This window comes from Aplidium turbinatum, chromosome 15 (genome assembly GCF_918807975.1).
Source record: "Aplidium turbinatum chromosome 15, kaAplTurb1.1, whole genome shotgun sequence".
Taxonomy (NCBI): Eukaryota; Metazoa; Chordata; class Ascidiacea; order Aplousobranchia; family Polyclinidae; genus Aplidium; species Aplidium turbinatum.
In genome coordinates, this window is record NC_137486.1 from 15,274,672 (window position 1) to 15,288,949 (window position 14,278).

At 37.4% G+C, this 14,278-nt stretch overlaps 1 protein-coding gene across 1 annotated transcript; it reads left to right on the plus strand.

Moving 5' to 3' along the window:
- The first annotated feature begins 1,471 nt into the window (after positions 1–1,471).
- On the plus strand, positions 1,472–13,218 carry LOC145784380 (tetraspanin-7-like). Its single transcript, XM_082596189.1, has 9 exons — positions 1,472–1,594; positions 3,598–3,693; positions 3,878–3,991; positions 4,282–4,356; positions 7,393–7,497; positions 8,211–8,340; positions 10,267–10,367; positions 12,553–12,636; positions 13,092–13,218. Exons 1-9 carry the CDS (start codon positions 1,520–1,522, stop codon positions 13,164–13,166), a joined length of 855 nt encoding a protein of 284 aa, XP_082452315.1. The 5' UTR covers positions 1,472–1,519; the 3' UTR covers positions 13,167–13,218.
- The last annotated feature ends 1,060 nt before the right edge of the window (positions 13,219–14,278 follow it).

Genomic DNA, 14,278 nt, shown 5'->3' on the forward strand with positions numbered 1-14,278 from the left:
AAGTAGCATGCACGATCGTAAGGATTAAGAGCACATTGACTCGTCAACTTATGCAGATCCAAAATCCGATTTACGCCACCAATTGGGAGGCGATAAAGCCGAAGATTTATATTTTTATCATCCCAAGTTGTGGCCCCGTGCTGTAACTACACTCAGAAGCTAGCTACTACCAGTGCTGTATTCGAGGGTATACGGCGGCATACGCAGTATAGCCTACTCTCTGCTTTTTCGAGCAGCTATAGTATACCCTCTGGATTTCCAAAAATAAACAATTTTGTGCCTCTCGTCCAATTTTGATGTTGATAATTCATGTTATGCAGGGATGGGAGTCGATAGTGAAAAAGCAAAGAATTAATTCCGATATTCGATAGTGCCACAAAAAGTAAAGAATTAACCGATTTCGATACTAGAAAAAAACGTAAAGAATAAAGAATGTAGTAATCGATATTGAAAAAAAACAATTATTTCCACCACTTTTTCTGAATGCTCAAGGCAGTAACAAATTGAAAAAAATTCAAAGAAGTGAAAAATACTTCCCACTCAAAGGACTAGGAGTAACAAAACATAGTTTTAAAATGCAGTCATGCAATAATAATCCTTCTGAGAAGAGTCACAAACACAGTTTAAATCGATCAACCAGCGATCAACCAGGGTTTCCCCGCAAAAAAAATTCGCTCTTCCTTCCAATAGAATTTCAAAGTCTGCCTAATAAAATTGTGGAATTCGGTTAATATTTTACGTTGTTTATTTGTAAACTTTACAGAAAAGTACCGAATATCGAATATCGGATTCAACGCACAAAAAAGTAAAGAATAGCAGCCAATCGATACTTATTTGAAAAAGAAAAGAAAACACGGATTCGATAGTGACAAAGTAAAGAATAACGCTATCGAATATCGATTCGTAATCGATAGTCCCAACCCTGATGTTATGATAGAATAAAGATTAGTATTTTGCAAATTGTGTATTTTATCATTTTTGCAAATCTGACAGTATACCCTGTGCTTATTTACGAATACAGCACTGGCTACTACACAACAACCAATCTTTTGTTTCATCATTCAAGATACGCAGACTTCTGCTCCACTTGGTGAGCGAAAAATGGTGTAGTCGACTAGTCGTTGATGATATGGTCTGTGGTTTGTCGGTTCACACTTGCAAAAGCATGAAAGTGCCACTTATCTCAATTGGTGCAAGGTTGAGCTAAGAATTCCTATTTCTGTTCAAAGCTGGTAGAAACACACCTAAATCTGTCTCGTCGGGAACATGGCGATGAGACACTGTAGGTATCGGTGCGGTCATAAATCAGTAAATGAAGACTATTAATTGTAGTATATTTAGTTTCTGTCGTGCTTGTTGTCCAATTGAGGTATTTATTTGAAATTGAACTAATAGCACAAATAGCTCTGTCGAACTATCGACTGCGCTATAGCCTATTACATTAATTTATTTAATAGTTAAGTTCATTTCAGCAATTTAAAACTTATAACCTTATCGGTTGACTGCATTTTTATCTCAAATGGCCACGCGTCATCATTCCGGTGCAAGCGATTGCCTAAAATACATTTTGATTCTATTCCATAGTTCTTTTCTGGTAAGTATGCAGTAGATCTATTCGTATACTATGAGAAAAATAACGTAAACATTGGCTATTATTTATACTATGGAGAAAATAACGTAAACATTGGCTATAAATGAAAATTTTAGTCAGTAGTTCTTAATCTGAGGTCCATGGATCTCGAGAGACCCGTGAAAAGTTTAAAAGGGACCGTACATGGATTGAGTTCCATTAAGGATAGGGGATCTCCTGACTACAAAGCAGCAGGCTAACGATTCTCCATCAAGTATCAGTTCAGATTTCAATATTTTTTATTACAAATAGATGGAGAATCAGCAGAGCCCTATTTATGAATCATCATATTCAAATCATAATCATATTCAAATAGAATCAATCAATCTATTTGAAGAAGGCCTTAGTGATGCTCTACACTAGTAGAGCGAAATGCCTATGCCATAAATAGGGCTCTGCTGATTCTCCATCCATTTTTAATAAAAAATACTGAACTCTGGGTTCCATACATGCATTTACAGTAGTTTTGAAAAATACAAAATTTAACACAAAATTTAAATACCGATATTCATAACAACTGTTAAAAAATTCTCTCAAAAAGGTCATTTTAAGAAAGATAATTAAGCTTGATAATTCTGGAATAGATCTGTGTCTACAAAAAGGTCGGGGACCATTACACCATGTGATACAATAACTGTTAACTAAACTTAAAAGGTGAAGGAAGTCTCATACTTGATTCAAGTGTCGAATATGAGAAGATATTGTACTAAGCCTTTGGCACTAAGAGGAGTAGGGTGGCCAGTTCTTTTTTTTTTCGGCCGCTTCTCCTGCAGAAAGTATGCCCACCCTATTTATTACACCCTAAATAGAGGTGAGCGGTGTTTTCAACAACCAGCAAGCCGGGAGTCGAACCAGGTTTGCATAATTGAAAAGCCAACGCTGTATGAGTTGCGCCATCCCACCGCCTAAACTATTTATAGTTATATTGTAGCCTACCATTATTACAATGTGTCTGAGTGTGGATTTATTTTGTAATACTTATCTTCTCTTTTCACAATTGCTTCTGGAACACCATAAGAATTTAATTTAATCTTCAAGATGTGAGAACTTGATCGACGTTTTTTGGAGTTGGTTCTTTCATATTTCATGTTAGTTGAAGTTTTTCCTCCTCAATTTTTCATCTTCATTTTGAATTTGTCTTGGAAAGCACTTTTCGACGCTACGCAATAGCCTATGTTTTTTCCGCTGTTTAATTTATTTTTTTTACATGGCGGGAAATGTGATGTAGGCTATGTCACCAACACGTAGACTCCAACGTAATATTGTGCTGTAAATAATCTCGAAAAGAATTGTCCGGGTTGAGCTACTGTCGAATTAAACTATCTAATTGCACGTATGGAATTATATATACGAACCACTAAGTGCAAAAGCAAGACTTTTTTTCAAAGTAGAAAATTACGCTTGATCAAAATTAAATTGACGGCCTTGTCCATTGCTATTTATGTTGTAGCCCTGTAGTAGATCCAAGACAACTTTTTATTTCCAAATTACTGCGTTGCTCAAAATCGATCGATTATTGTCAAGTTCGGTTTCAGGTGGGAAAAGCAGAGTTCTTTAAGTTTAAGTTGGGACTCTCTTAGCTCAAATAACTAACCCTACTTGAGCAAATGGAAACCTTAGTTTCCTCTCTAACAGTCTGTCAGTAAGATATCATAGTCACATCAGCCAGAGTTTTTGACCAAATAAATTGTGCTGTATTAATGTGGTCTTCCAATGAGAATCCAGTGTTGCAAAAAGAGGAGACGGAACAAAATAAAAATAATGATATCTTCTTGTCAGAGAAGAGTTTGTATAAAATTCGACTTCCAACACCATCAAACGATAGTCGATAGGTCAAGGCCACTATCTTACACAGATTTTACTGTCAAACTGCAATCAAAAAAGTGCAAACAAAAATCGAAATAGCTACTGTACCGTGTTTTGTGCATTTAAACGTTTTTAATAATTTGAGGTTTTATTTCATACAGTTTCTCGGAATATTATTTCTTTTTCTGAGTGTTTGGACGGTGGTGATTCCTGGAATGAGATATGTTTTTTTAATTACATTGGAAGAAGATACATTGGTAAGCCTATTGGAAAAATAACACATAAATTAGGGCTACATTGGTCACAGATCAAAGTTGGTAAAGATGCAATCTCGGTTCCAAAAAACAAATAAAGTCTTTAAAGACGACGTCGAGTGTTGCCATATGTTTCAATTTAATCATTGTTAATTACTCCCATTTGATTACATTTACCGTATTTCAGGAAAAAATTGATATTATGAGCTATGTTGCGATTGGAAGTGGCTGTGGAATAATTATGGTGTCTATGATCGGTTGCTTTGGAACTTTAAGGAATAGTAAAAATGTTTTCCTCTCGGTAGGCTTTTTGATTTTCTTATCTCAAGGTTTATTTTGTTTAAAAGTAATTGAAAATTTGAATTTTGACTTTAACACGTGAATTCTATTTGATTTCGACATCACATAATTTCTGCAACCACCTCAAAATAATAGTAGGCCTATAACCCTTTGCACTTCATACGACTTATTTTAACTGTTGTTGCTTATTCAGTGGTGTTTTCGCACCACTTTTAAGGTTACTCTTAGCTCGGTGCTAAACCTCAAGGAAATCTGTTTGCTGCACTGAGCTAACTTGAATACTCATTTTAGGTTGGCATAGCCATGATTATTTGCGTCATAGTGGAAGTCGTTGTTGCAGCTTACGCGGCATCGTTACCGTCAAAGGTAGGCACTAAAGGTAAACTTATCAGAATGTTTTCAAATACTGGATAGTTGTTGTAGGTGCTGTAAATTGTTGACGACTTGGGGTTTGTAAATTCACTGCTTACATGTAGGCCTACGAGCTTTCTCTTTTATCAAAGATAATTATAGCTTAACTGTAGCTTAATATCTAATTCAGCGGTTCTTAACTTTTTGGCTTGTCAGCTCCACCTTGAAATTACCAATCAATTCTCGCACCCTCTCCTAGGATTGGCTGAAAAGTCATAGACGCCTACAGTTCGAAAATTTTGTTGAAACCTGGTAAACAGCTTTGCTTCTTACGTCATATTATAACAAACCTTGACAATTCAGCATCCCCGCACCACTTAGACACAGCTAGGTCTCGCACCCCTTAGTGGTGCGTGCACCCCTGATCTAGTTTGATGTTAGCTAAAAGGTTAAACAAATTTACTCATTTTAATTCATTGTTATAAAGTAAACTGTAGCTAGCCTACTTGTTTTTGGATTCTTACGTTTGTTTTTCTATTTGTATGGTTCATCGGCGTTGGACGTTGGTTGGATGTTTTGGTTATTTATTTTATTCATTTTTCAGTCACTACAGCTCTTAATCTAGGCTAGTAATAATATATAAACCTATGGGGTGGGCCATCCCCCATAGATAGCATGGGGACAGGAAGGCAACGACGTCTGACAATTTCCCCCTCTTCTCGTAGCCTACATTGTTCACTGTCTTGACATAATGGTCTGGCTGCGTTCCAGCTGTAAAAACCTTTTGGTTCATATTTCTTGTGATTTATCCATGGTGTGGTAGTTTCTGATTGGTTGAAACCATAAATATCTTGGAGTTATTTCTTAGAGCCATTCGAAAAGATCTGTTTTTACCAGAGGTGGGCAGTAGCGCGCTACTTTTGTAGCGCGCTACTAGCGGCGCTACTATTTTGCTAAAAGTAGCGGTAGCGGCGCTACTTTTTAGTTGGAGTAGCGATTGCAGTAGCGGCGCTATTTTTTTGCCAATATAGCGGTAGCGGGAGAGGCGCTACTTTTTTCAGTCGCACTCCCGCTACCCGCTACTTTTTAATTTAAAGTGAAAAAATACTCGTTTTTTTCGCAACTCTGGCGTGGTTAAGCAGCTATATTATATAGCCTATATAATCGGTTTGATTGCAAAGTTTCGGTCTTTTGGGAATCTCGTTTTCTGGTGTGGAGCTGCAATCAAGGTATGAAATCAATAATGTTCATTTTAATTTTAATAATAGCCTAAGTAAAGTTGTATATGGTTTATATAGAATATAGACTACAGCATGCAGTGAGCATTACCTCGTCAGTCATCACCTATGCTTAGATGTCCAAAAATAAGTTTTTTTATTGTATTGATTAAAGTAAAACTGTTGACAAATGGTTAGCTAAGATATTTGTTGCTGATAAAATTTTCTTACACGATGGTTTTTATTAAAAGAAATCATTACAGGCTACAGGGCAATTTTGTGTGATTTGTTTTGCTTACAACTTAGAAGTTACAACGTAGTTTATCTTATTTCTAAACAGCTCATTTATTTCTAGCTGACGTCAACTTCTTCGGCGAATATCTCTGTGTGATGAAGTTAATCTGCCAGGCTTTAGACAATCTCCAGGGCGAGTCCAAGGCGTATTACGGAGTCTTGCTTTCAACCATTACAATTTGCGCGAAGAAGTTGACCGAGACCAGTGATCTTATGACTTAGGCCTACGAGGAGTTGAGAGTAAAAGTCCTTGAAGGGGTAAAGAAACGATTCAACAAGTGCTTTAGCGACATGAAATGCGTTAGGGCATCATGACATCATCCCTCCTTCAGGACGTCGTGGCTACAATTTCTGCACTACGTTTCCACGGATGATGCTGACGCCGTGCGAGAAAAAGTCAAGACAGATGTAATTCGACTGTTGCGGGAGACATCAAGCCTGGTTGATACCGAGAAGAGTGACACCCCAGTCACGACTCCGAGAATGAATTTTTTGGTGTGTTGGCATCCCGTGAAACGTCGGTGCAGAAGGAAACAGCAATTGTGGACGCCTTTTTTTCGGTCAGGAGCAAGTCCTTGAGCTTTTCGAATATCGAGTTAAAACATCTGTTCATTAAATACAACACCCCCATTCCTTCCAGTGCTGCAGTGGAGAGACTTTTCTCTGTTGGAAAAGATGTGCTAAAACCAAAGCGGGCAGGACTTAGTGACTCATTTTGAAATGCTCGTGTTTTTGAAAGATGCGTAACAATAAATTTCCTTAGAATGTGTTTTCTATAACGACGTTAAAATGACAGTGGAAACGAGTGATAACATTCGTTTTCAAGGTCATTTTTGAAGAGTGTTTCCTAGTGTCATTTTAGACAAAAGTAGCGGAAGAAGTAGCGGTAGCGCGCGCTACTTTGGTCCGAGTAGCGGTAGCGGGTAGCGCGCTACTTTTGTAAATTGGTAGCGGGTAGCGGTAGCGCGCGCTATTTTGGTCCAAGTAGCGGTAGCGGGTAGCGCGCTACTTTAAAAGTAGCGGGTGCCCACCTCTGGTTTTTACTTGAAAAAGAGCGCAACGAAATTTAACTTTTTATAAAGCGCTTTGGAATGAAACGAAATACTTCATAAAGGAAAAGTTGAAGGGACAAATGAAACAAACCAAAACGATATTGTTCGACATAATGTTTGTTTCAAACAGATTTATTTTAGTTTTGTTTTCAAATTCCTATAGTCTTGTTTTCTTTTTGAAATAAGTGAATTTGATTTCTAGATATATTGCTTGCATGGGCTAACGGCATGTATGCAAGAGAACCACTGTAACAGATGCAGCAGAGCCTAATCAACTGATACAAAATTCAATCGTTGTTTCTGAGATATTTAGAGGTCAATTCTAAACAGAACCGAGAAGCTTCAGTCAGCATCCGAATCAAATCCTCTAATGAAGTTTGCTCTGGAAAGGCCAAGTCAGAAAACTAGTTGTTTTTACTTTTCATTGCGTTTTTGCTTTGCAATATCTGCAGACGTTGGAGCAGTGCTAAAAAGTGTTTTTATTGCAGATAAAAACTGAAGTTGACAATAATTTGATTGAAACGTTCAGCCGCTATGCTGGAGATAATAAAAGTGACGACATATCTGTTGCGTGGAGAGAAACACAGCGTGCTGTGAGTTTGTTAATTCAAGAGGAGACTTAGTTTCTAGATTATAGGCTATGGAAATTTTGAAAAAAATTGAAGTTACAGAAGGAGTTGAGTTTATAACAATTTTAACCGCCAAAAAAGTAAAATTAACTGTTTATTTATATTATTTTATTTATTTATTTGTATCAGACAAGGTTGTCCATACTAAAACCAAAACACAAAAAACACAAAAAGACAAGACTAAGGAGTCACTTGGATGACATGTGCAACATATCATTGTAGTGCTTAAAAAATGTCGTTTTATAGAAAGCGTCTGATGACGTTAATGCTATGATAAGAGAATTGAGAGATTTGTAACAACGTTGCACAAAGGCATAAACTGTTTTCCGCAATAGAGCATCAAAAGTTGTAACATATTGATATTTTATGAAAATATTTTTACGACTTGTCTATATACGACTTGTCATCTCAACTTGAAGATCTAAATTGTGGAGGTGATCGTAGGCTAATCTAGTGGTCGATATTTTTGTGGTGGTAGGTTGTAGGCTAATCTGTAATGTGGGCTACATGTATTTTTGTTCGTTCACCAATGATGCTCATTATATTTTGTACTGATATAATCTTACTATGTTCAGGACCAGCCGAATGATCAAAATGCTTTCCTGCTGTAATAACCGATCAACAAATTGTGACTCAATTATGTATTTTTTTTTTTAATTTTGCTGTTGTCTTCACAGTTTCTGTGTTGTGGAGTGAATACAACAATGGGTTTCGAAAACCATACTAACCTACAAACTGAAGACGAGTCTGGAAATGTGTTAAAAGGATCAATGTGGTACAGAGAGTATGGGGAATCTCAAAGCTTAAGTAAGAAATAGTGACCGAGAAATCTGTAGCCTATTAGTCAAATCAACTCAAGGCGGTTGACTTAACAGTTTGGTATAAGGCAGGGCCGTTGATACAATAATCTTGATACAATGATACTACATACTGATGATACTACTGATGATACTTGATACTGATGATGATACAATGATACTTGATACAATAATTTTGGTCCCGGTACCAATGAGATTTTTAGGCCCCAAATGAAGAAATTTTGTAAAAAAACGCAATGTATTTAAATAATACGCCGTGGCTTCTTCATGATCCTGGGCTCCTTGAAAAGGTCAAGGACCCCTAAAATTATCTCTTGCCCTGGTCTAAAAGTACTCCCTAGACCCCCTGTCAACGCTACTAGTTTCAGGTAGGAAGGGCGCCTACCTAGTAGGCTAGATAGGCAAATCACATGAAAGCTGAGTCCCTTCTTGATCTTGTTTTGCATAAACAAATGTGCTTTTTGCAACAAAATTTAAGTAAGTTATCAATGACAGAACATATCTTACTTGGATGTAGACTATTGTTTGTTGCATTTCTCTTGTAGGGGAAGGGCGGGAGAGTTGTGACGAAAGGTCAGTTGATACACGATACACCCCCCTTTCAGAAAAAATAAAAGTTTTCGGATAAAGTATTGCCAGCTAGCGATAATGTAGGTTAAAAAGAAACAGTAAAAACATAATTAAATAAATTTGCCTATAGTTTAACTTGAAAAAAGTAAATGTTTAGTCTGTAAGTAATTTTTTTAATCTTTTTATCGTCGTCTTGCAAAAACTAGAAAACTTTTCAGATAAATGGGATAGTGTTTTAACTTAATCAGAATAGAGGTTTTAAGGTAAGATATTTTTCATTTGCTTACCTGCACAGGCAAACTACAAAAATGGCCATTTTATTATTTTTATAGGTAGGAGTCAGTTGATACAGTGTAACAACTGACCTGCGCTATGTATTGATAAAAATAACCACGTACAAATTTTAAGTGATGTGCTTTCTTATGGTACTTATTCAATAAGTTGTTTTATTTTATGTCAAGTTTTTTCTACTTTTATGCTATATAGTCATTCAGTTTTGCACACATTTCGACTCCCGGCTTCAGCTGGTTGTTGAAAAACACCGCTCACCTCTACCCAGGGTGTAATAAGTTGGGTGGGCGTAGTTGCTGAAGTAAAGGCGGCCGAGAGAAAGGAACTGGCCACCCTACCCTCTTTACCTTAGTGCCGAAGGCTTAGTATAAATTATAATGAGAACCTTCTCTTCTCATTCCCCAAAGCTCAGTAGCCTATCTGAGTACGAGACCTTTACCTTTATTAACTGATTCTCCATGATGTATCAACTGACCTGCGGTGGCAGGTGAGTTGATTCACTTGAGTACATTTTTAAAATTATGCGCTATGAGTAAACTGTAGAAAATGTGCATCTGGAAGACCGGCTGGAAGATTACTAATCAATAGATGAGATAAAATCCCACTAGACCTAAAAATTTAAAGCTTTTATAGTGTTTATTTTTGTCCAAAGCGAACAAATGTAAAAAGTGTATCAACTGACCAGCCTTTTTCCTAATAATCATTCGCTATCTCCGCTTGCAGCAGATTGCGCATCAACATGGGTTACTTGACAGGACTCCATTTATGAGCCGTACTGCTTCCATGCTGGCTCAATGCAGATTGGAAGAGGGTGATATGTCACCAGATTAACATGTCACTAGATTAACACCAGATATGTCACCAGAGCCTTTTTCCTACTTCCCTCAAAATATAGAGAAGCCGCCTAATGCAAAATCTAGAGATGTTGGAGACTCTTTTAAAGTATTTGTCATGTTTAGCCATGCTTTATAAATTCTCAACCAGAATATCTCATTACTTTTATTAACTTTTTTTGCTTTCTAACGATGTAAATTACCATTGTTATTACATAAAGAATGGCCTGGAAGTTGCTGCCCACTGAACAGAAATGGATTAGTTATTAACACGACTGCCTGCTATGAAATGGGAGAAAACATTACAAATCAACACAAACAGGTAAGCCTATATGTCCTAAGCATTTTTTCATGTCGTTGGTAATACAGGCCAGCGACGGCAAGCTTATGCTAATAATACATTGGCCTAAAACAAACGAATTTGCAAAAGCCAAGCTACAAAAGTTATTTTAATAGAAAAAAAAAGACTAGGCCTACAAAAAGATTCTAATCATTAATGTATTTGGGAGGGCGTTTTGGCGCCCCAAAAAAACTGAAATAAAAATGCATTTCCAGAAAATAAATAAAGTTCTCCTGATCCAGGAAATCAGTTCGTTTTAATATTCATTCAGCGTCCATGGACGAACCGCTCGCGCTGAATCAATGTAAAAAGAATGAATTTGCTTGCAGGATCATGCTCTGACATTAAATTAACCCCGACATGTGCAACCGGCGGCCCACGTGGTAGCCTTCTCAGCAAAATACCGCAAGTGTACACTGTAGACCAGCCATCATAGCTTTGTTCTTTCTTTTTTGATAACCGCTATGTATATGAGCTGCTATCCAACCTGTCTTCTTCCTAACTTTCGACTCAAGTTCCACATGTGTTGAGTGAAGATTGATGGTATATTGTTAACAAGAGACGGGTTCAATTGTGATGTGGAATAGTCACTTCACACTCTTAATTACGTCCGTCCGTTAGGTTCACACATCGTAAAAGGAAGACGAAGCACGTTTGGAAAACACAAGTTAGAAAATTAGAAAAAGAATGACGAGAGATTGTCGCTCAAGCGTGACAGTGCATCGCAATGATGACGTCACGATTGCGCGACAATCCATGTCACAATACGGAGACAGATAACTTGGCCATAATTTCGTGAACAAGCTTATATCTCATTTTTTCCAGTCTTGGCGTAGCATCCAATTGAAGAAAGCCGGCAATGAATCGTGAAAACTTTAGGAATATCTGAGCGTATTCTTTGATGTAGTTTACATCAAAGCAAGTGTAGAACTCATCTCATTTTTAAGCGTGTTAGAACTGATGACTGTATGCAATGTCGGTCTTAAGGTATTTTGGGCCCTGTGTGGAATATGCTTTGTGGGCCCCAATGACAATGATCCAATTCAGTAGCGTAGCTAGGTATTTTGAAAGGGGAGGGGGTGGTTGGACGGTCGGCGTGCGAAGCCTGACGGCGTGATCGCCTAAGGCGACACCCAGCGGCGGGGGTCTGTGGGCCTCTCCCAGAAATTTTTGAAAAATTACTTTGAATTTAGGGCATTCTGAGAGCATGTTCAACAAAAAGTTGGGTATGAATATTACTGTAAAATGGTGCTGTCCGGTGGCATAGCAAAAGGATTGCTTTCTTTCATGGATTTGCTTTCATGCTTTCTTTGGCGTTTTTCGAAAATAAAGCTATGTCTCTATGTTGAGTCTGGATGCAACCTATTTCGTCCCCTGAAAAATTCGTACTCTGAAATCGGAGTAACAAAATAAAATTTTGACCTATTTCGTCTCCTGAAAAGATCGAGAGAAATTTTGAAATGTTTGCGGCAACTCCGATCAGCGACTTCGGCTATGTTGTTTTTTTTTCTCGATCTTTTTAGGGTACGAAATGTTTAGGGGACAAAATAGGTTGCACCCGTTGAATCTCTATGTTTTCTTGTTGCTAATTCCTTTGTTGAATTCACTTGTTGAATTTTTCCATTGGAAATGACAAAATTACTGCATTTTCTGAGTAAATTGCGTGCCCCCTAATTTGCGGGCCCTGTGCGATTGCACGGTTTGCATACCCCAAAGACCGGCACTGCTGCATGCTAGCCTACTGTGCAGCGCAAAAAGTAAAAACAACTGCTATTTTTTGTGTAATCGTGAATAATGCTAACTTAATTCCTTAAGAAAAAAGATGATGATTACATAATATTGTTGTATTAGATTAGCCATTATAAACTCTTACCGCCTCATTTTAGGATTTTACCATAACTTTTGGTTTAAAAAGCAAAATGGCGAATAATGTGTCCAGTAGCCTACTGTACATTTTAAGGCACACATGCGTCGCAGATATCCCTAGTCGCAGACTGCATCAAATTTGTTTCTTGACGTAAACTACTTTTAAAAAAATATGATACTAAATTTTCTTTAAGAAATAAAAAAAACATTGATGCAGCCCGCGTTATGATTCAAAGTTTTGTATTTGGCCCGCCAATAGAAAAGGTTGCACAGGCCTGAATTAACTTGTTCATATGCACAGGGATGCAACGATGTCATTTACACGTTTCTGAATGTACAGCTTTATTTGTTTACTGCCATAGCTGTATTCACGGGCATAGCTCAGGTATGAGATTTTAAAAATATTTGCAAAAACATCTAGGAGACCTGAATAACCTGCATTTGCTTTGTGCAGTGTTTACTTTACGTAGCTTAATAACCTTATGGACTTTGTATTTAGGCCTATTATTCAGGATGGAAAAAAATCCTGCAAGCTACAGCAATGACATAAGCAAGTTATCATCAAAACAATTTCTGTGTCGATAATAAAAACAATGACAACTTAAAATGTCAAAAGCTTTTTCAATCTCAAGAACAGGGCTATTCTTTATTTAATACTCAGGCTACCGCATGTTTTGTGTTGAGCAGTATTGAATCGTTTGACGAAAGCTATTTATAATAATAGGCTGGAACCGAATTCGTGCAAATTCATCATAGACTAATCTACTTACCGCACCTGCGCTACTAAGTCCATAAGCTACAATATTTTGCTTTTATATTATTTTGTAATTTTATTCACAGGTTCTCGCAGCAATTGCATCTTTTCAAATGTACAGATATATGAAACAGAACCTTTTCAGTTCATTCCATAATTAAAAGTGGACGATGTTGAACTCACCATATGCACTCATAGATTGCGTCATTGATCACTCCAACTTTTGAAGAAGGTTTTATCGTTGATTTAATAAAACTTGCTTTCATTTCAGAGCAGATCTACATTTACACTTGCCTACTGGAGAGCAAAATATTCCTACAGCATGCCTAGGCTACAGCTACGTTGATGAACCAATGCAAAATAGGAGTGATTTGCTGGTTAGAGCTAGGCTATTCAGATGTAGACTACCAGCTAGAATTACTCATTTTTTGCATTGCTTCAATTTAAAAACACGAATTTTAATATTGATATATCGTCCGTCTTGGGATAGACCTATGACTATCGAAGTTTATATTGACACACTGAGACGATTTTTTGCCTCCATTACTGTATTATTTCCGAGTCCTTACAATAATGTCTCTCCACCTACGATGCATGGTTTAAGACGGTAGGCTATGTATTGCAAATGTTCCTAATCGGCAATTTTAGTTGATTAAACTATCTTGTCGCAGTGAGGCGCGGACCAAGCAAGTAGGCTAGTCTTGGAGAGAGGGGGGGGCGATTTCAACAAAACACAATGATGGGTAGGTCTACGTTAATCGGGCCTTGTGAATAAGGTTACATTTCTGTGTTTTAGGAGAGGTCAAATCTCACCTCTACTACGGGTGTAACGAATTGGGTAGGCGTTCTTGTGAAGGAAAGGTGGTCGAAAGTAAGGAATTGATGATCTTACCCTCATTAGTACCGATAGCTTCGCATAATGAGACCATATTATATTCCGATACTTTGATTCAAGTAGGCTATCCCATGGGAATCACCTTTACACCGTAATAGCGAATTCTGTTCAATTGTTAATGTTCTGTCTTTTTGTCGTGCTGTGCAATTGTTTGTGAATGGACCTATTGGTCCGCCACGAAACAGTAAGGGTCTATCGAGATTAAGGTAAAATCAAAATTATCTGACACAACCGCAAATCTTAATATCCGTCGTGTTACAGAAATCGTAATTTGTTATAAAATTTCTGTTCCGTACGTTACAAGGACACAGATTGAAGTTAATCCAGCTAGCACACGTACTTTTAAGGACAGATTTTCTGTCCGCAAACAAATCCACA

Bases quoted from the DNA above. Each gene is read 5' to 3' on its own strand.
- LOC145784380 (XM_082596189.1), top strand. From the start codon at position 1,520: ATGGCCACGCGTCATCATTCCGGTGCAAGCGATTGCCTAAAATACATT. The intron at 3,992-4,281 runs GTAGGCTTTTTG...TACTCATTTTAG, and splicing joins GTAAAAATGTTTTCCTCTCG to GTTGGCATAGCCATGATTAT. The intron at 8,341-10,266 runs GTAAGAAATAGT...TATTACATAAAG, and splicing joins TGGGGAATCTCAAAGCTTAA to AATGGCCTGGAAGTTGCTGC.